General features: G+C 50.4%; 1 protein-coding gene across 4 annotated transcripts in view; it reads right to left on the minus strand.

Annotated features, from left to right (window-relative positions):
- Window positions 1–15,640: 15,640 nt before the first annotated feature.
- The window catches only part of SLC2A9 (solute carrier family 2 member 9), a 254,275-nt gene continuing 247,212 nt past the window's right edge, over window positions 15,641–22,703 (minus strand). For all 4 annotated transcript variants that reach the window (XM_060655438.3, XM_060655440.3, XM_060655439.3 and 1 more), the window contains one exon: window positions 15,641–17,491. In XM_060655438.3, coding sequence (XP_060511421.2) covers window positions 17,237–17,491 — 255 coding nt within the window. In that variant the 3' untranslated portion in view covers window positions 15,641–17,236. The remainder of the gene's footprint in view (window positions 17,492–22,703) is intronic.

The raw sequence follows: 22,703 nt of genomic DNA on the forward strand, positions 1-22,703 counted from the left end.
GAGAGAGGACTTCCCAAACTCGTGAGATGGAGGAACCCCTCTTCCCCAGGCGCCCGGGGTCTAGGCTTTCTGGTAACTGCCTGCCTTCAGCACCAAGTCCTAATTCCTCACAATGGACCGCAAGGTCCTGCCTGCTTTTCGAGGCCAGAATCTTAACACCCCTTCCTACCCTTCCAAGTCCCCCCACGCTCCCGCCACCCCGGCCACACGCATGCTCCCACGGGTCACGCTGTCACACGCTGCTGGGCTCTGAGTAGTGGCTCTTTCCCTTATCTGGGGTTCCCTCTCGTGAGAGGCCACCTCCTGCAGGAAGCCTTCCCTGATTCTCTAAGGCAGGTTAGGTGCCCTCCCTTGATTCCACCACGTCCCCGCTTCCCCGCACGCCGGCCCTCTCCGCTCGCGCTAAAGCTGTGTGCCTGCTGTCTTCCTCGCCTGCCTTCGCCCTCTTCGGTGGCGGACACTGTGTTGGATTGATCCCAGGGCTGGCCACATACTGAGCGCTCCGAATCACAGTGTTTTGAGTTAGTGCAAAGATGGAGAAGAGGCAGAGCTTGCCGGCAACATTTCTGCCAGCGCGAGATTCTTTGGTCCAGTCGTGACCAACCTGCGAGCAATTCCTTACGTTCTAGAGTCCCATCTGGGTTATCAGGCAACTTTCTCACACACCCTTCCACTTTCTGAGATTGTAGGTGTGGTTGCACATCTAAAAGAGAGACTTGGGGGGATGGGGGGGCTGGCCTGGGAGGCTCAGTCGGTTGAGCATCCCACACTTGGTTTTGGCTCTGGTCATGATCTTACAGTTTGTGGGTTCGAGCCCTGCATCGGGCTCCGTGCTGACAGTGTGGATCCTGCTTGGGATTGTCTCTCTCTCCCTCTCTCTGGCCCTCCCCTCCTGGTACACATACACACACACACACACACAGAGTCTCTCAAAATAAGTAAATAAATAAAAATATTTAAAAAAATCAAAAAGAGGCGTTGGAATTCTTCCATCAGTGCCTCACCCCTACAAATAAAGATTGCCCACACATGGGATGAAGGCTTTTATTTATAAATCCAGTTATTTATTTATTTATTTATTTAGAGAGATCTCAAGCGGGGGAGGGGCAGAGACAGAGGGGGCAAGAGAGAGAATCCCAAGCAGCCTCTGTGCTGTCAGTGCAGAGCCCGATGCAGGGCTCGAACCCACGAACCGTGAGATCATGACCTGAGCCGAAATCAAGAGTGGGGCGCTTAACTGACCCAGCCACCCAGGTGCCCCGTGAACCCAGACTTGAGAAAGGCTGGTTCTCTCTCCTTTTACAACATACTTCCCAGGTCAGCCACGGTGTGAGGCCCAGAGGACCACTGTCTTTTAGCTTAGGAATCGCCCCTCTGTCTTGTTCGGTTAGGATCGCAGCTGCCCTGCACACCCCCAGGGGCGCCGTGCACACAAAAGGAGGGGCAGCAAGGTGACCCTGGCTCGGGGGACAGGTATCGGTTCCCTCTTGTCTCGGACACTGTGGATCCCCTGCAGCCCTGGAGGTGGGTAACATTTGCGTCTGGGCCAAGGGGCCTTTCTTGGGAGGCTCTTGACACTGAGAAGACGCGGGGTTGCACGCCTCAGGTTGATTCTGATTTCCTTCGTTGAGAAAACCCCTATATATTTTTGACATGATGCGGCACAGTAAAATGAGCATTAGGTTAGGATTCAGAGTATTTACACTCAAATGTAAACTCCGCTGTTCATCCACAGGATGTCTTGGGCAGGTGCCAGACTTCAGAATACAAATGGTTCCAATGGGCAAAGAATTTCTGCCTTAAAGTGTCCTTGTGGGGTAGGAGAGGGGAGAGGGGGTCCTCGGGCCCTGGTTGGTGAGTCACTAGGCTCAGAGGCTGGGGAACACCTGGTTCCTGAGGGTGGGAGGGAACGGGCTGGCTGTGGGTAGACAGATGCCTTTTCTATGCGGAAGGAAACACTGCCGACCTCTGGGAGGAGGTGACAGAGGAGAGGAGGGGCTTGGGTCTCTTGAGTCTTGTGAGGGGAGCAGAGTCCTTAGGAAGGAGGAGGAAGAAATGGGGGTCAAGTCTGGGGAGAGGAAGAGGGCAGCACAGTGAACTCCAAACAGGGCTTCAGCCTGGCCTGCACGCTGTGACCTGCCCTCTCCCACCTTTCTTGGGATCAATTTGTCAACCTCAGGGAACCTCAGTTTCCTCACTGGCTGAGACCAACACCTGCACTGGCAGAGTCATCATGAACCCGAGACATAATTCGTTTTAGGCACCCCGCACAGCTCATTAGGTTATAGGTATTGCTGCCATCATTAATGGTTTTAACGGATCTCGGCCTGTACAACGCTAACTGCCCACCGCACCGAGTCCTTAGCCCCTACGATGTGTCGCGCATGCTGATAACTCTAGAGACAATTTTGTCCAATCAGCCGATTTTGCAGGTGGGTGTTTGAGATCTCTGGGTAACAGTGCGGTCCTATTCTTACATCATCATTCTCTGGCCACCCAACCTAAAGTCACAACCCAGACACCATGTTTTAATACTTTGCACTGCATTTATCACCATTCGCTTTTTGTGTGTGACCTATTTATTTGTTTCGTTCTTATTTTCCATCCCCTCTACTTGAATGTCCACGTCGTGATAGCTGGGGATTTTCTTCTTTATCATCCCATCCACAGCACTTCAAACACTGTTGGGCACATAGGAGGACCACGGCAAGAGTCCAGTGAGTAAACGGATGGTAATTAATGAGTGGGGAGCAGCCACTTTATGGGTTATGGTTGACAGTTTCGTGACCTTGGGCAAGCCTTAGTTTCTTTTGAGGTCAAGTGCGGACAAGGATAGGGGAGACTCAGCAGAGCTCAGGCACCTCCAAGCCTTCAGGAACATGTCTCAAGGGATAAGAGCTTTGCAAATTCATCACTGTCTGGTTTTTAGCTTTAAAAATGCCACCTTCTTGGTACCCGAGAATCAGCTGGAGTGGGGGTGACACATTCCTACTGTTCTCGCCAGAGAGTGCTCCATAAACCGGGCATGCATGATAATTTGCCATTTTTTTGCTGTGCAATATAGAATTCAGAAAAATCAGGGCTCCAATTGGTTTGAACAGCTCTTTGGAAATCATTCTAATGAGATGGCCACCAGGGCATTGTGGGGGGAGAAAAAAAGAGGCACGGGAGTTAACTGATGGAAATATTTGTTATTTCTGGCAGCTGGCGTTGAGAGTCGTGCATTCATTTCCAAACTCAGGAGCGATTGGACAGGCCGAGTCTATGGGTCAGAGCATCTTTATGCTCGAGAGGGCTTTGATACTTCCGGCTTTGTTTTCGGGCTCTCACAGCCGATCATCATCCCCTTATGATGGACCGAGGCTACCTTGGGATTTGCCAGCTCCTGTTTTGTCTTCTGCACATACTTTTCCAGCCTCTTCTGCTTTGCTGGGGACTCCCTCCCTGCTTCGGATTACATCACCCCTGCCCTCTCCCCTGCCCACCACTCTGGGGTGAGCATATGAACAACTCAGCCTCCCGGGTCACCGTGACTGCCACGGGGATGTGCCTGTGACCTGAGTAGGGAAGCAGTATCTTTGTGAGGTTGATACGTGGACACTGAGGGCAGAGGTTTGTTTGCAAAGCTGACCACCACAACAACCACTCCCTTCCTATTTGTCCCTTTGTGATGTGACTTTCTGTGCTTCCCATCAAGAGGTGGAATCCATTTTCCCTCCCCTTGAATTGGGGCTGGTCCCATGGATGGGGTCCCAGAGCTGATGGCCAAGAAAGAATTCTTGAGATGCTTTTGGTGCAAAAAAGGTGACTTTATTTTATTTTTTTTATTTAAAATTTTTTTTAATCTTTATTTATTTTTGAGAGAGAGACAGCTTGTGAGCAGAGGAGGAGCAGAGAGAGAGAGGGAGACACAGAATCCGAAGCAGGCTCCAGGCTCCGAGCTGTCGGCACAGAACCCGATGCGGGGCTCGAACTCACAGACCGTGAGATCATGACCTGAGCCGAAGTCGGATGCTTAACAGACTGAACTACCCAGGTGCCCCCCAAAAAGGTGATTTTATGAGAGCACGGGGACAGGGTCCATGGGCAGAAAAGCTACACTGGGTTGTGAACAGTGGCTGGTTATATACTATGGAGTTGGGGAGGTAAAGTCAAAGGGAGGCCCCCAGAAGGACTTTCATGTGCTAAAGAGGACTCAGGAGACACCGGAGGCATTGCTGTGGTCAAGCCAAGGTTGTTTTCCCTCTAGTAAGGCATCAACATTAGGACGGTAGGGTTTCCTGGGGAAAGGATATACTCTCTTTGCCTCAAGTATTTGTCAAGGGGCTGCAGGTTATAAGGAAGTTTCATTTTACCTGCCATTTCCTTCTTGCCTCTGTTCCCCGCATCACTGTGGAGGGGAGGGTGATGTTGGGGCTCCAGGAAACCGAATCTGTAGGTTTCTGAAGATTCGGTTATTGACATGATTGCCTTTTCCTTATAATTAACTAAGACATTTGTAAACGGATGGAGACTCTGTCCTGCACGACTGTGATCTCTATCAGTTAACCCTTTGTTTTCTTCTTTTAGCCTTAAGGTAGCCAGGGGTGGCCAAGGACTGTCCCACTTAGCCCACCGGGCAGGTGGGGTGGGGGAAGGAGCGATGTTTGCAGGGCTTCCGCTTGCCTTCTGCTCCCTCATCGCCATGACTTTAAGCAATTGAAGAAACGTCTGCGTTCCAGGCCTCAGCCTCCAGAAGCCTTGCAGATTCTGTTCTCATTCTCTTCGAACACTGCCGCTTTGTGAGCCAGCCAGGCCGGAACCTCTTTGAGATTGACATACCTCATGCAGAGGGAGACCCTGTAGAGAGAGGCTCAGGCATCCCAGCTGTTCTAGCCATCCCAGCTGAGGCCTCTGACGTGTGCCTGAGGCCACCTGAGACCAACCAGCTTCCGGCTGACACCACGTGACCACAAATGCCTAACTGAATCCAGAGGACACCACATGGATCCAAAGGACTGTCCAGCCGAGCCTTGCCCGATTCGCTGACCCACAGAACTGTGGGCAGAGAAATGGCTGTTCTTGCGAAACCACTAAGTTTTGGGGAGTTTGGTTCCATAGCAACAGAGAAGTAATGCACTGGGTGAGAGATTCTCTCCCCCTTCATCCCCTACCCCACTGGGCGGCCAGGCTGGGAAGGTGCCAGGCGGAGGCTGCCATATTGGGATTCTGAAGCACAGAAAGCCAAGACTTAAGCTGGTCGTGTTGCAGGATTTTTTACCTCAATACCCGGGGTTCATTGTCTCGCCCCTTCGAAGAACGAAGAGGTGGACACGAAATGAGCACCAGGCAAAAGTTTATTAAAGATTGGATAGTAAGGATACTGGGAAATCTGTCTTTACAGAGAGGGGACATTCGAAGGTGATTGCCCGCCAACTGTAGGCAAGGGTTCTTGTTTTATAAGGCTCTGGTCAGCCCTCCCCTTCCCCCGCCTTTCCCTTCCCTTGCCCCCCATGTCCCTTCTCAGATTCTACCCTCGTTGACTGGATAACTTTAGGTGCGGGGTTGTCCATTCCTGATTGGCTCGTTTCCATTGTATGAGGGGTGGTTTATGGTCAACTAGTGGGTCCTTGGGTCGTAGGTTTTATGGTTTACTTATTTTTATCTTTTGTCAAATTCCTGAGAGAAACCTGAGGGGGAGTAGGTGGTGTCTATAACATTCTTAGGAGGAACCTTACGCCTGAGGGGGTTTGCTGTGGCCAGACACTCCCAGCATCGTTCCAAAATAGGTGTTTTTTCCCCCACCCAGGGAACCTCAGGCCCTACCCTTTCCCTCTCTGCCTATTTTATCCTATCTTTTCCTATCCTGGACTTCTAGCTTAGCAAATGAAAAACCTTCTATCCTAGTTTGAAGTTCGTTTGGTCAGGATTCCTTCTCCCTCAGGGGAAAGGGGGACCGATAGACATTCTTTTGCTGGGTATGTTCTGTGCAGTTAGGTGTCAGCCGCGTTTTGTTGGCCTGGCGGTGTTGAATATCCTTAAACTTAGTTCCCGTATCGGTCGAAGTTTCCTGGTTTCAAAACAATGATCTTATTCACAATTTATTCATTCAGCTACTCCCCATTTAGCCCTTACTGTGAGCCAGGTAACTGCTGGAGGTTCCACAGGTGGTAGTGCTGGGAAACAAAGGCAGAAGGAAATGGCAGATGAACTGAATTTCCTTCTAACCTGCAGCGCATGGACAAACACTCGAGGCCGGCAGAGTAAAACGTTTCTCCAGGAACTCCCTAGTTCTTAATGATAATGCTTTGCTGGACGGAAAAATAACCTTAGGGAGGCCTCCAGTATCCTGTGGATCTTCTTCAGCATATGAAAATCTCACTGGAAACGTCTCCTGGATGGCCTTTACCTCCCCCAACCCCCAAGTATATAACCAGTCTCTCCTCATGGTCCCTGGGCGGCTCTTCCTGCCCATGGGTCCTGTCCCCGTGCTTTAAGAAAATCAACTTTTTGAAAAATTTTTAATGTTTTTTATTTTTGAGAGAGAGACAGGGAGACAGAGAGACAGTGCGAGCAGGGGAGGGGCACAGAGAGAGGGAGACGCAGAATCCGAAGCAGGCTCCAGGCTCCGAGCTGTCAGCACAGAGCCAGACATGGGGCCGAACCCACAAACCGTGAGACCGTGACCTGAGCTGAAGTCGGACACTCAACCGACTGAGCCACCCAGACGCCCCTCAAATCACCTTTCTGCACCAGAGACATCCCGAGAATTGTTTCTTAGCCGTCGGCTCCAGACCCCCAACACTCCAAAACCCCACCAGTAGGACAAGTCCAGTGTCCCTAGACTCCAGTCCAGGCTATTTAATTAGAATTGTGTTAGATTCCAAGCAGAGAAAGAAACGGACACTATGAGAGCGTTCACAGCCCTCCTCACCGTCTTGTCGTGAGAGCCCAAGGGGGTCACACAGGTGGGACACCTGACAGGGGTGTCCTGCTCATTTTTGGTTTCACTCCCAGAATAAAACTATAAGGCCGTTTCTGAAGTATGTGCCTCATCACTGAAAGTACCTTCTCTCAGAGGCTCTTTTCGGCTCCTGGCGCTCACACAGAATGCAACATCCTCGATTTGCCACATGGTGAGGCGGCGAGTGGCTGAGAAGCGCCTGCTCTAAATTCAAGAAGCACAGAGTCTAGGAGCAGCTGGAGGTGTGGGCTCCCAGAGCACCTCCTGAAACACTGCCTCTGTCTTCACCGCCCACATGTCCTGCTGAGAGCCCAGCGTCTTTTATTTCCTTGGCCTTTATTACTTCCAGCTCTGGTTCTTGGTGGAGACAAACCGCAGTCCCCAAATGCTGCGATTTGATGAGAGGAAATTTACTTAATGTACAAATTGGCCAGGGGAAGCGATTCTGATAAGGATAATTACATCCACATCTTCGTGTAAATTACAGCAAATGTCTGAAACAGCCGCCGAGCCCCTGTCATTCAGCGCGACCTCCATCCTTTGGGGTTCACAGCCAGCAAATGGATGTTCCCTGGAAGGGGAATGGGCAGAAGCCTGATTATAATGACCTGACCGCCTCGAGTGCCCTCGTTTATTCCAGTAAGAAATAGTGTCAGAACAGGGTATCGTCTGCATAGACCGATGTTTAGCCAGACATGGAAGGTGTGGGGTGGGTTTGGTCCCGGGCATATTTAGGAAGTCATGTTGGTCCCACACTCATGAGTCTTCAGTCTAGACCCAAACCACTGACCAGGGTGGTCTCCCACTCTCGCTCTTACATCCACTGTGTTTGGCTGCATCCACCGTTTGCTATTCTCTGAATATGCCATTCCCGTGCCATCGGCCCCTTTGTCTCCAACTCCTTCCTGCCCTGTCTCAGCCTGATCGAACCCTAACACCACACTGGAGATGTGGCTCACAATTCGGGAGCAGCTGGGGGTCCCACGGCATCCTCTTCCTCTCATCGCTTCATCACGACATTTATTTGTTCAGTAAGCATGTAACGAGCACTTACCAGGAACACGGGGGCTTGAGATGAATCATTTTCTTGTAGGATCTCAGAGTCTGGGAGGGGAGGCATTCAAGTGAGAAAAGATCACCACGATGGTAACGCAGTGCTTAGTCCCGCAATAAAGGTGAACACAGGCTTCTGCGAGAATCAGAAGAACCCAGTGAAGACTGGTCCAGAAGAGCTAGAGGCAGGTGTTAGAGGCTGGAGGACAGACAGGAAAGCAGCCTCCAGACTGAGCAGGAACTCTGAGACAGAAAAATGAAGCAAACACTTCGTACCATTTACAGAGTTGAGTTCAGGGTGACTTACAGACGGGGGATCAGGAGGCATACGATCTAGGCGCCACACAGCTATTCTCTATAAAGTTGGGACCTTAACCCACACATTTTTTGTCTTAATGTTTGAGACAGAGACAGAGCATGCATACACATGTGAGTGAGTGGGGGAGGTGCAGAGGGAGGGAGAAAATCCCAGGCAGAGTTCATGCTCGGTCTGGAGCCCAGCGCAGGGCTCAATCTCACAACCGTCAGATCATGACCTGAGCCCAAACCAAGAGTCAGATGTTTAACCGACTGAGCCACCCAGGTGCCTCTAACCCATAGCTTTTATAGACCGAGGGGCAGAGCAGTGAGGTCACAGGGCAATTAACTAAAGTGGGGCCACCTGTGTGCCGGCCATGTATGGGCCACTTTAGGGAAGATCGAAATAAGCGTCCTCACACTCTAGTCAGGGCATATTAACCTCCTAGTGGGGCCTAGAGGGGGGTCATTGTGCAGGCATGAACAGGTGGGGGCAGGAACAAGGTGGGGGCCCAAAGATGGAGTCAGTGCTGTCTGCACTCCTACAGGCAAGAGGGCCTCGCACAGTCTTTCAGGATGAGTAGAAGTCACCCAGGTGAGGAGAAAGAGGAAGGCATTCTACAGAGAGGGACCGGAGAGGGTGCTGATTCCCAGTGGTTTGTTTTCCCCAACATTTTCTCAGCCTCTTGAAGGAAGAGATTGGTTTCATCCGGTTGGTATCCCCAGCACCTGGCATCGATGCATAGTAGGTGCTCAGCAAACGTTTGCGGGATGAATGAACTAGACTTTACCCCAGAAAACACAAATTCTGTTCTTGTTTGCGTGTGCACGCTTAGCAGTGCCACAAAACCCAGTGGATAATGAGAAAACGTAACCAAAGATAATGGGGTCTGTATCAGCTATACGTGTGCTTTAACAAACCATCCCAAAACTTGGCAGTTTATTGCAACAACCACCTATTATTCCTTGTGATTCTGTGAATGGCTCAGGGATTCTTCTGCTGCGTTCTCCTGGACTCACCCATACAGCTGCATTCAGCCGCAGAGTCACTGGATCAGGGCTCAGGACAGTGGAGATAGCTGGGCCCCTCTGTCACATGGCCCTTGCATCCTCAAAGAGGCTAGATTGGGCTCCCTCGTATGGTGACATTAAAACTCCAAGAGGGAAAGACTGAGAGCACTGTGTCATATTTTTCTGATGTCTCCGTGGCCAAAGAGAGTTGCGTGGCCACGTCCAGACTCAGCACGGTTGGGGATCACGCAAGGACAGGCAGCCAGGGAGGCGTGATTCACCAGGGCCGTCAGGGTTGCAACCGACCACAGGTCGGTAGGTGTCCAACTGTCACAGTGGAAGGGATGGTACCTGCAGAGTCATTGTTCTGGAGACAAGGTTTCTGAAGTCCCGGAGGGCAGCAGCAAGAGCACTAAACTTGGCCGGACTAGGAGCCGGAAGAACAGGGCTTGAATTGGATGAAGTAAATCCAGTATTTACTTCTCAGGTAACCTCCAGTACTGTAGGCAATCATGTGAAATCAGTTTGCAAAGTTGAGAGGAAGATAAATCAGCATTTCTAGGCAGAAAACCCAGGTCAGCACCACGGCCAGCACCATGGCCAGCTTCAAGACCACCATGAAGCTATGTCACCAGAGAATCCGTGGATGTGAATCCACGCTCCCCTAAACTGGGGGTCCCTGTGCCCCAGAGGAACAACCTGCTGAGTGTCTAAAGACTGGATTTGCTTAGTATGTTCTCATTTGCCTTCAGATCTTGTGATGTGACCTGTGTGAATGGAGTTTAGGGTTAGTCAGGAGCAAGAGAAACTCAACGTGAGAGTAACTTAAATAACATGGACATTTTGACCCCTAAGCAAAGGCCATTGCTGGGCAATTCGGAGTTGTCCTGACAGTTCTGTTCCACAAGGTGCGGCCCAGGGTCCTTACTGCTCACCGCCCTGCACCCTTGGGGGGTGGTGTCAACGTTGGGGCCCAAGGCGGGCGGCCCCTGCTGCTGTCACGACAGCCACATTCTTTCATTTGCTCTTCCCTACAATAAAGGCAACTTCTCTGGTACCCACTAAGCACCAGGAGGAGGTCACAAGGTGCTAGACATGTGAGGTCCCAAGTCAGCACTCTGGAGGGTCTGGGGGAAGGAGGCAGAGAGAAGGTCTTCAAGATGTCTTCGAGGAGAAACACGATGTGACGTCTGAGGAATGGCGGACCTGGGTTGGGGCAGTGTTTGAATCATAGAAAATGAGTCCAGCAGTATTCACTTAAAAATGAAACATGAATATAAAAACTTTCTACTACCTTCCTCTCACGTGCCAGGGAGGCATCTTGTGCCTGGTTTACTCCTGCCTTGCTGTGGGGACAACTGCCCTCCGCTGTCTGCATTAGTCTCCTGCTGCCGTAAAAATTGCCACAACCTTGGCTCCAGAATGCCACACAAATTTATTCTCTTACAATCCTAACGGTCAGGATGATAAATTCAAGGGACACCTGGGTAGCTCAGTCAGTCAAGTGTCATGATCTCACAGTTCACGGGCTCAAGCCCTGCATCAGGCTCTGTGCTGACAGCTCGGAGCCTGGAGTCTGCTTGGGATTCTTTGTCCCCCTCTCCCTGCCCCTTCTCCACTCCCACTGTCTCTTTCTGTCTCAGAAATAAATAAACATAAAAAAAAAAACCTGGCAAATTCAAGATGCTGGCAGTGCAGCATCTTCCAATCTCTCCATCCCTCCTCCCTTCTCCCTCTCTTCTCCCTCCCCCACTGCTTCTGATGTCACATGTCCTTCTCTGAGTCTGACCCTCTTACCTCCTCTTAGGAGGCTTGGTTGCACTGGGCTTGCTGGATAATCCATGCGAATCTCCCCATCTCAAGATCCTTAACTTAATCACAGCAGCAACGTCTCTTTTGCCACCTAAGGCAACATATTCACAGGTTTTGGGGATCAGGCCTTTGACATCTTTGGGGGCCATTTTTCTCCCTACCACACTACCCATTCATTCAACCAATATTTATTGTGTACCTACTATGTGCCCAGAACTATGTTAGCTGGAGTCCAGAAGACATGGCCCCTGCTCTCCTGGAACAGTTATTCCTATTTTAAAGATAAGCACCGGCTGATAAGTAATCATTTCAGGATTGTGACTGCTAATGTTTAGGATGGAGTGCCTACCCTGTGTCCTCTTTCTCGACCAGTGAACCCTTGTTATTAGGAAACCTCCCTAGCTCTCAGTGCAAACACCTCTCAGTCGCATTAGACAATAAAAAGCAGGGAGTTTTTTTTTCCCCCCACTAGATCCTGTGCTTCTGGGTAATCCCAGCTCCCTGAACTAGAGCCCACTGGGTGACTCCCTCCAGAGCAATGAGCAAAGCAGCCAATCGCTGCTGCAGGAAGCCAAGCCTGGCCAATCACAGACTTTGCCTTTCTGTCCTTGCTTGCTGGTGATTGGCTGGGCAATTGCATCGCATTGTTGGACTGACCAATGACTCCTTGGGCAGAAACTCAGTGTGAATGGCAGTCTTTCAATGCTGTATTACTTACAAAGTTTCCTGAACTGTAGGACCAGTTGGGGATGAGAATTAGAATCTTTCTCCTCGAGTCCCTTAAATAGAAACTTCTTCTCTGCCTTCATCGTTTTATACTCACTCTTCCCTGAAGGGAGGACGACTGGTTTTCTTTGATTGAGGAGGTGGAGAATCTGATATTCCCTGGCTAGAGTTTTCTGACTGGGTTAAGTATATGGGTTTAAAGCTGTGAGCATTTTGTCAGAGAACGATGGCACCAGATGGAGTTAAGCAGGCAAGGAAAATGTTACTCAAGACGATTGCAATAGGGGTTGATGCTACTGAACAGCAGAGAAAGATTTGCTCCCGTGCAAGAGGGCGCAGCTGGGGACTTGTAGCCAACAGGCAGGGTGAGGGGTCTATGGATGGAATCTGCTAAGGGCCTCTGGTTAGGCGTCAAGGGTCAGGGAAAGAGGAGCCTGATTGCATGTCAGAGGTTGGGGTATTCTCCCTAAACTGGCTTAGCAGGACTCTTGCTAAAACTGGGGTCAGCAGGCCAAGGACAAGACTTAGTCAAGGAGAGGCTCAGGGGCGCCTGGGAGGCTCAGTCAGTTGAGAGTCTGACTTGATTTTGGCTCAGGTCATGATCTCATGGTTTATGGGATTGAGCCCCATGTAGGGCTCTGGGCTGACAGCACTGAGCCTGCTTGGGATTCTCTCTCTCTCTCTGTGCATCCCCCCCTCTCAAAATAAATAAATAAACTTAAAAAAAAAAATGAAGAGGCTCAGAGGAGCCTGACTGAAGTTTCGTCAAGGAGGGAATCCTTATCAGCATCACTGTTTTCTCTCCGCCTCAGGAATTGATCTGCCACACGACCTACACACTCCCCATTCCTGCGTGTGTGAATGCCCTGGCCCCATGTGTATGTGGTGGGGGAGGTATGAGTGTGTGTGTGGTGGGGGGACGGGCAGTGAAAAGCCTGTAGGCCTTGGTGTGTATGTATGTTCAGCTCGGAGGTTCAGTATCAGGAAACATGCCTAAGGTATTTTCTTGAATACAGCTTCAGTCAGTATCAGGGAGGATATTTAATCTCCCCTCCAGAGTGGCTGTCCCGCATTTCATTCCCACTAGTGATGTATGGAGCGCCCTATGCTCCATGTTCTTGCCAATGTTCATTCTTTCACTCTGTCTCTCAATTGTTCAGATCAGGTACTTCCTGTGATTTGTCAGTATGTTCACTGATCCTTTCCTCTGCCATCTCCATTCTGTCACTGATGATGTCAGGTGAGGTTTAATTTTCAGTTACTGCATCGTTCAGTTCTAAAGGTTTGATTTTTAGAAATGGTTTTGATTGCTTTGCTGAGAATGTCTATCTTTCCATTCATTTCCAGAGTGTATTCCCATACTCCATGGAGCATGACTGTAATACTTTACCGTAGTTATTAACATCTAGGTCCTCTGAGGTTGGCCTATGTTGATTGCTCTTTCCCTTGAGAGTTATTGAGGCTTTCCTGGTTTTCACAGAACTTTGAACTGTGTTTTGGACACTTTGAATACTATCATATGAGGGTCTATGTCCTATTAAAACTTTTGAACATTTTTTTTTTTAAGCAATTAGTCTGGTTATGTGCAGATGGCAAGTTCTGACCCACATTCTGTGGACCATGTTTCTGGTTTCTGGTTGGTTTTCAAAGGCTTTTCAGTGTAATTTGGGCCCACCTCGAGTCTGTTACCCGGGAGCCACTGAAGTCTTACACTTCAGTCCCTAAATTTCTGCTACATTGCTTCCAGAAAGTTTCATGCATGCAGAGCTCAGGCGTGGGCCCAGCAATACAGATTTTGGGTGTCCCAGTGTTTAGCTGTATCCTCACTGTGATTTCCTGTTGTCACTTCTCCTGGTGATTTGGCTACAAATCCAAGGTTTTAGCCTCCCCATTGTGTCACACATTCACAACTGGGTTTTCATCTGGGGCAAAACATTGATAGAAAAAATGAGAAAAAAAAATTACAGCATTCCCTTACCTTCCCCAATCCGCAGTGGCCCATCTTGCCAGTTCCTGTCATCGGACAGAAGGATTTCTCTTAGATTTTAGATGCGGCTCCCATTCTCTGTGGCCATCACTGCTGCCACTGCCCTGGGTGTTCAGCTTCATGACTGTGTTACAGCAAATACTCGGCACCCAGGAAGGGACAAGAGACACACACTCGGGGAATCAGAAAAGACTGTTTATGTCACATCGGCACCAGCCCAGCAGAGTCACCTCCAAAGGCCAAGCCCGGAGTCCTGGTGCTGGCCTTCTTTTATGCCTGGCTAGCTTCCAGGTACTTGGCAACATTCTATTGGCTGCACAGGGGGCACCACCAGTTGTGCTTTGCGGGAAGTTGGCTGGTGCAAGACGCAAGCAAGATTATAGAGGCCAAAAGCAGGCAAGGGGAGTATCCGGCCTCGGACATCTGGCGGGTCCTTTTTTATCTGCTTTTGCTGGCTTTCCTTCTCAACTGGAACTTGCCTCAGGGCGCCCCCTACATTCCCCAGAGGGTCACCCCTACTGTTCCTCTGGCCAGACAGGGAGGGTTTTTTTCTCTTGAGGCTTTTTCCATTGGCCCTGCTGTGTGGCTCTGGGCACTGGTCTCTCCTGGAGTGCAAGTCAGGAGATACAGGAGGGAAAAAAAATGCAGAAAACTCACCTCCATAGAGGTCGTCCTGTGAGTTCTGATGGCTTTCCTCAATTTGCCTGCTATCATTTATCTTTCCGGTATTTGTGCTACGTGTTCTGCCCAGAGGTCTTGGTTATAATCAGTGAGAGAAACAGAGTGTGCTTATTTCATCGTAGCCAGACCCAGAGGCTGGAAGAGTGACTTTTCTTTCAGTGAATCTGAGAAGAGGAGAGGTCAGCCATCGTGGCTTGGAAATGGAAGGATAAAGTAAAACAGTAAGACTGGGACCTAATCCCTAATCCTTGGGCAGAAGCTGGGGCAAGGGGTCTGTTAATTTTGAGCAGCGATTCCTTTAGGGAATCCATATCCATGATTGGATATGGGTGGGGGGAGGGTGCCATAAGTGGTTAGAACCTCTCAGAAAGCAAAGAGCCTGTGCAGCAAGGCTCATGGGAATGTCTGTCTGTCTGACTCACCACTTCCCATTATTTTTGGCATCGGAAGAACAACTCCGTACATGAGGAGGTCACTGCAATGGATGTTAGAGTATGATCAAAAGGCTTGGGAATGGACATGCTGTGTTTGATTTAATATCAAGTGGAAAAAATAGGAGATAAGAGACAAGAGAGTTTGTACATTGTGTTTTATGTATTCTGTGACTATAACGGTGTAGGTAATAGGCCAGAAATGGACGGAGATGTATGAAAATTAACGTGATCATGGTAGGGAACCTAAAGCGTGTGAGGTTATGGGGTCTTAGTGGTTTTTTTTTTCAAACATTTACTTGGTGTTTTTCTGCTGACTTTTCCAATGTGGGAACATGTAGGAGAGTTCCTGGCCTGTTGCCTGATGGTTGTGCGGTTTTCCCATCTCATTGCTGTCATTTATTTGGGAAGGGCTTTCCTGATTCTCACTTCCCACTGACCCCTGATTAGGTGGTCCTGTGTCCTGTTCCTGTATCCCTGTGTCCCCCCTCCTCCGGGTCCTGAGGGGACACTTGGCCATTAATGCTTCTTTGATTTTCAATCTTCTGTGGTAGGCATGAGCAAATGCGGGTAAGGGCAGTATATTCTCCTGCTCACTGGTGTGTCCTCGATGCCTTCCTAGTGCCCAGACCAGGCTAGGTACCTCCTCTCTAGAAGCTAAATACTCAGGTCTACAAATGAAAGACGACACTCCACAGCTGAGATATCTTTTTGCACTTTATTTGGCTTTTATGTTCTTATGTTCTCAGGCACTTTTTTGCACCCACATATCACTTTCTCTCCATATCGACACCCACCGTCCAAATCTTTCAGCCAAACCAAAGCTGGGTAGTATGGTGCACTGCGTTGGAAGCCAACCAAAGGAGAAGCCCAGTGATAGAAGAGTATTCGGCAGGAAAGGCAATTCAGAACTCAGGTTTTGGCGAAGGCTGGCCTTGCCAGGAATGGTCAGGAAAGCCTGAGGGATTGTGGCTGAAAGGGTCTCAGGGGCATTGCCATGTCCAGAGCCCTTCCTCTCTGGCCCACTCCTACTGTGACATACTAAATTCAAGCACACACGTGCTAATTCGCGTGCACTTTCATATATATATGGGCATTCTGAACTTGTTTCAGCCTGCACGCAATCCACAGGGCCGGCATTTTCACAGCAGGCTGCAAACTGATCCAACCCAAACAGCCCTAGCACATAGGGCTGGAAGAGTCCTCAGGCATATCTGCTCCGAAGCACTCCTCCCAAAAGTGACACTTAGATTTCCACAACAGCAGTCAAGACAAGCAATCACCCAACCTTCTCTTGAGCACTTCGCGTAATGCTGAACTCACCGTCTGTGATTAATTTAATGTGTCAACTTGACTGGGTCTTGGGGGGCTTCAGATATTTGGTTAAACATTATTTTGGACATGCCTGCGAGGGTACCTCCAGACAAGATTAGCATTTGAATTGGTGGACTGTGTAAAGCAGACTGCTCTCCCCGATGTGGGTGGGCCTCAGCCAATCTGTTGAGGGCCTGAATAGAACACAAAGGGGCAGAGGAAAGGAGAATTTGCCCTCACACTTACACTGGTCTTCTGCCCTGTCTTTCCACCAAGCCTTGGTTTCACTTCAGAATCGTTCTTAATATTGTTTTTTCAGTTGAGCAGAACTCAATCCGCAGTCACTGCCCCAGCTACTGGAAAGTTACTTCTCCCACGTTTCGAACCTCTTTATGTCTTCTGAGACACGTCTGATGCTCTGAGGTGAAGACAGTCTCATGGATGGAAGTCTTGAGCCCTGTGGGACACAGCCTGGATGATGGTGGGTTCGTATCAGCTTCTTGAGCCAGAGACCCACAAGGCCAAGCCAAAGACTGGTAACCAGGCACTTGTTAGGACGTAAGTCTTTCCACTGAAGTCTGGAAACCTTCATCTAGGACCAAAGCCAAGGGTCCCTTGGGGTTTCAGGATCCGGGTTGAGGGCAGCTCAAGGCTGCTTATGGCTCATCTGGCACCAGGACCTTGGTCTGTGCTTTTCGGCCCACTGCCATCTCTGGTCAGACTATATGGTTTTCCGGTGAGAAAGCCTTCAGATGCTATTTCCCCAATTTCATGTCGAAACCATGGGCTAAGTCATGAAGAGGACAGGCCATTGATTCATAAGGAAAATGAGGGGTCCACCTTCCAGAGAGTTTGGAGATAAGCTATGAATGAAACCCAAATGGTCGTGACGTTAGATTAGCAAAGGTTTATTTTTAAATACTTAATAATATTAACCGCGTAGGGAAACCTCTGGTTTCCTGAAATGGTGAGACTATCCGTTTAGACAATCCCATTTTTGACATAATTGTCCAGCGTGGAGGCGGAGTCTTGCTCGGGCCTTCTGGCCACCTTATTGTCGCTCACAGATGAGTCTGTGTTCTCCTCCGGAGGGTAGGCCTTGTTCCTTTTGGCAAATGCCTGGCTGATTTCTGCATGGGTTCTGTTTTTTGTCTCAGGCAGGACAAAATAGAAATAGATAGCACCTGTGAGGCAGATCGCAGCAAAAACCAGGAAACAGTAGGTGTCCAGACTTTTCTGTGGGAAGGAGAGACAAGGAACATCAAGGAGACAATCACAAATCTGGCTGTGAAACCATCTCTCAACAGATTTTTTAAATATTTTTTTAAGTGTTTATTTCTGAGAGAGAGACAGAGCACAAGCTGTGGAGGGGCAGAGAGAGAGGGAGACTCAGAATCCGAAGCAGGCGCCAGGCGCTGAGCTGTCAGCACAGAGCCCGACACGGGGCTCGAATCCACGAACCATGAGATCATGACCTGAGTTGAAGTGGGACGCTCAACCGACTGAACCGCGCAGGTGCCCCTCTCAACGGATTTTTATGGCTCCCCATCCCTATATCAATATTCCTGGATGGCATACCAGGCCTGTGACATAGACTCTATAGGCAAATGGTGCCTTAAGAAGCATCTGCAGGAGACATTCTCATATGAGCCATGAACACATCAGCTTCAAACCCCGGGACCCATGAAGAAATGCCAGTCTTCTGTTTTCTTTTTTGAAAACTAGGCATATAGAAACTAGTCATCATGAAAGCAACATGTCACACTTGCTGAAAGTTATTTTAAGTTCATATTTACACACCTTAAATGAGGGTGCCTGACCTGAAAGTCACCCGTGACAGCTCTGTCCCCTCAGCTGTCATGCGGGACCCATGCACTGAGTCCCAGCTGGATTTCTTCCTCAAACAGGTCCCCGGTGTCGCCTCCCCTGGCGTCCCCACTCCTGAAGTCCAGCCTAGGGGGCACCTGGGGCCATATGGGACCACCAGACTCTGCTCTTGTGGGAAGGCAGCCACAGATGAAGATCCATAAATGGACGTGCGTGGCTGTGCTCCAGTAGAATTTCCTTACGGAACAATAAACCCTGTGGTGGGCAGGACTTCGTCAAACCCGGCCACGCCCAAGGGACAATTGCCTCTCGCCTTCTTCACCCACGTCCCCCATCCATGTGGCTTCTTCCCCATCTCTTCCCTGCAATGCAGCCCAGGGAGTCTTGCAAAAATGTATCTTGGTCATGCCAGCACCCTGCTTATAACCTTGCAGCTGCCTCCCATCGCTCGTGGGACCCACTTCCTTGGCTCGCCCTGGGGTCACGAGGTCTCCTCTCTGTGCCTCTTCCGCACGGGCTTTGACACTCCCGTCTCCCACCCTTCTTCTGCTGACTCGGGGTCCCTGCACTTGCTAACCCCTCTTCCCTACACTGTCCACCTCCTCAGCTCCTGTCTCTCTCCTTCTCCAAGCACGTGCCCTGCCCCAGGCCAGGACCCTGTATTATCATCTCTCCTGGTTCTGTCCTCCTTCCCTGGACGTCGATGGTAACCGCATGGTTAGTAGTGTGGCTGCTTGATGAATGACTGTCTGCTGCTGGGCTGTCCGCTCCATGAGGTAGCAGCTCCGTGAGCAAAAACGTCTGGTTTTGCTCATCGCTGTGGCCCAGTACTCAGGCCAGTGTGTGGGCAATGGTAGGTGCTCAGTGGATAATTTATGGAGTGAACAAATCAATCGATCTGTCAATCAGATTTCAATCAGAGAAATCAATCTGTCTCGTAAGTTTCCCTGTTGCTGTGGACTTGACTTATGTGGCCCCCAAATTCGTATGTTGAATCCCTAACCCTCAATGTGACTATATTTGGAGATGGGACTTTTGGGAGGTCATTAAGGTGAAATGAGGTCATAAGGGTGGGGTCCTAATCCCACAGGATGAGTGGCCTTAGAAGAAGGGGGAGAAAGAGAGCTCTCTTTCCCTCCATGAGCACACAGAGGAAAAACCATGGGAGGCCACAGGGAGAAGGCAGCCGTCTGTGAGGCAGGAAGGGAGCCCTCACCACAAACTGAGACAGACAGAGGTCCCGAGGTGCCCACCTGGGAAAGCAGATCTTTGGATGACATTGCCCTGGGCCCTAATCCTACAATTCCCATCTCTTTCAAAATGAAAGCTCTTTAAATATCTGCCTGCCCCTTTGTAGTTCTCTTTTCTGAGGCACTTCTACAGAACAGGCACACTGCAAGAGGACCTCGGGCCCCTCAGAAAACCCATTTTGCTAGCCCACCTTGACGGGGCTGTGTGCCATCAGGAGGCTGGAAGCCAGAAGCTGGAAACAAGCTCCAGGGCCCAATTTACAATGGGGTTGCTCCTGCAAGGACCAGACCGGACCAGACCAGTCGGAGCCACGTGGGCCCGGGCCCTGGCCTTCGTCGCCTTTCCCCTCATCGTGATGCTCAAAATCACGCCTGGGGTGGAGATTTAACATGAAAATAAGGTGTGTTGTGTCAGCTGCACCTGTGCGTCCTGGCTCCTACGTGCTTGTACGTGCTCAGAAGGCACCCCTTTCCCGCCTCGGCCCCTCAACACCTTCCCCGGCCGTTGTCTGGGACGCAGCCTGGTGTCCCTCCTCCTAAGGCTGCCTCCCTCAGCCCGGGTGTGAACTTGCAATACTCACACCATCCCTGCCCCTTTCTACCCACGAGAGTCAAAGAACCTGAGGTCGGTAACAAGACCAGATCAGCTGGCACCTGGGCCTTGTGCTTGCAGGCTCCAGAACGGTGACAAAATGGGTTTCTGTCGTCTAAGTGCCCGGGTCTGTGGTATTTTGCGACGGCGGCCCGAGCTGACCAAAATACCACTGGCCCTGACATCCTATCGTTTTACGACTGGGAATAATTAGAAAACCTAGGTCTCTGCTTTGAGATGAAGCCCGTTTAATTGAAGCTTGTACAAATTCAAATATTTTCATTGCTCCTGGGAATGGTAAGTCAAGAAGAAAGGATTTTTATTTATTGAAACAATTTTTGTGTTTGAGAGAGAGGACACGCATATGTGGGGGAGGGGCAGAGGGAAAGAGAGAGAGAGAAGCTCAAGCAGGTTCCGTGCTGAGCGACGGGGCTCGATCCGTGGCCCTGGGATCATGACCTGAGCTGAAATCAAGAGTCGGACGCTCAACTGACTGAGCCACCCAGGTGCTCCAAGAAGAAAGGATATTTTAAATGACTAGTCAGTCTTTGCAACAGCCGTGTCAGCAGGACCACTGGCTCCTGCTGGGGACATGAGCTGGCCCCTGCCTGCAGCCGAGGGATGCTGCTGATATTAATACTGGCATCAGAACTGAGCTTCGTTTGTTGAGGATTCTGGGGCGAGACCTTGAGCCGAGACCTCTGCACGCAGGGAATGAAGCGTCTTGCCCAAGGCCTCCCGTTTGGTTGGCCTGAGGCTGCGAGTCTGCAGCCTTAACCGCCTTGCAAACTGGCTCCTGGTGGCCAGGCACACCCCGTCCCTCCAGGACCAGCTTCCTAAGCCACAGCTGGCCGATGCGCGTGGTAAGCTGTCTGAGCCTCTCGTGTCTGAAAACGCCTTTTCCCCTCTCTCATACGGGAAGGTACAGACTTCTGATTTCAAAGTAGTTTCCTCTCAAGCATTTGAAGACAGTGTTCCTTGCCCAACGGTAGTGGAATCTTGCTCAGGAGGAGGAGGATGTCCCCTGATTGTCATTTCTTTTCAGATGATCTGAGTTTTCCCTATGGAACTTGGAGGGTTTTCTTTTTAACTCCAGTATTTTTTTTAACGTTTATTTATTTATTTTGAGAGAGACAGAGAGCATGCGCAGGGCAGGGGCAGAGAGAGGACAGAGGATCCCAAGCAGGCTCCCTGCTGTCAGCGCAGAACCCCAGGTGGGGCTCGACCTCACGAACCGTGAGATCAGGACCTGAGCTGAAATCCAGAGTTAGATGCTTAACCCGACTGAGCCCCCCAGGCTTAATAAGAGTATGTTGACTGAGTGGATAAAGGAATGAAATCTGAGCACTTTCACGGACAAGCATGAAGGGACAAAGGTGGTCCAGGTTAGACTGTCACGAAGGGACCAAAATAGAATCCTTCCGCTCAGTGTCCACCGCGACCCGTGGGATGCTGGCTCACAGGTGATTCATACCAAGCTCCCGGGAGAGTCAGTGCTGGGCTGTCACTTAAGAACCGATGGGGAGTCAAGTGCCTTCCACCTGTACCTCCAGCTCTGCGGAGAGCTTAACAAGTCAAGGCTGCTCCACGGTTGGAGCGTTAGGATGTCTCCAGGGGAGGCCGGAAGGCAGCAGGGATCTTAGTGACATCTTACGCCTCTGCCGTGCGTGGTAGCTCCCAAGCCGCTGTCATATGTACCCTTCGGGTCTTGTTGGAGTTGCTGCCTGACGGCATCTCAGCTCCATGTGCCCAGCCGGAAAACACATTTAAGGACCCTGTGGACGCCCCCGGCTTGCCCTTCCCTCCCTGGCAAGCCCGCCCTTCCCCACTGGTTCTCAGACACACGCTGCTATATTCCCTGGGCCAAGATGGACACCAGACTCACCTCTGACTGCTTCCCCGCTCTCTGCCTGTCTCTGCTACTAAGTCCTGATGACTTTACCCTGAAACATCCTTTTTCTTTTTTGTAAAAATACACACTTTTTTTTTTTATCCAGAGAGAATTCACATAAAGTAACTTGCGCAGATCTGAAGTGTAGAGTTCCACAAGTCTGGATAAAAGTACTCTCCTGTGTAACTAACACCTACGTCAAGATGCAGAACATTTCCACCACTCCAGAAAGTTCTTTGTGCCATTTGCTAGTCAGTGCCTCCTGTCTCCCAGCCACCTCCCTGCCGTCCCCAACACATAGAGTCAACCACCGTTCTGGTGTCTGTCACTGTACCCTCCATTTTTCCTGCCCCTGTCCCGGGCCACCAGGCAGCCAAAGAGTTCTTTTAAAGTCACAAAATGAGGGGCGCCTGGGTGGCTCAGTCGGTTGAGCATCTGACTTCGGCTCAGGTTCACGATCTCACAGTTGGTGGGTTTGAACCCCATGTCGGGCTCTGTGCTGACAGTCCAGAGCCTGGAGCCTGCTTTGGATTCTGTGTCTCCCTCTTTCTCTGCCCCTCCCCTGCTCACACTCTGTCTCTCTCTCTCTCTCTCTCAAAAATTAATAAACATTAAAAAAAAATTTAAAGTCACAAAATAGTTCTGTCTTAAAACCATGCAATGGCTTCCTAGAGTCCTTTGGAAAAACCCCAAATCCCTATCACGCCCTCAGTACCTGGGCAGATCCGGCCTCCACCCCCCTCCCCTCCCTTACAACTACCTGTGATGCCCTACATCCCTCAGCTGCCTGCTCTGGGCCTGCGCAGGGCCTCTGCCAGCCTCTTCCTGCTCCCCACCACCCTCACCCCCACTGACTCCCTCAACCTCAGCTTGAAAGGTCCCTGCACT

Source organism: Panthera onca, chromosome B1, assembly GCF_046562875.1.
Source record: "Panthera onca isolate mPanOnc1 chromosome B1, mPanOnc1 haplotype 2, whole genome shotgun sequence".
NCBI lineage: Eukaryota > Metazoa > Chordata > Mammalia > Carnivora > Felidae > Panthera > Panthera onca.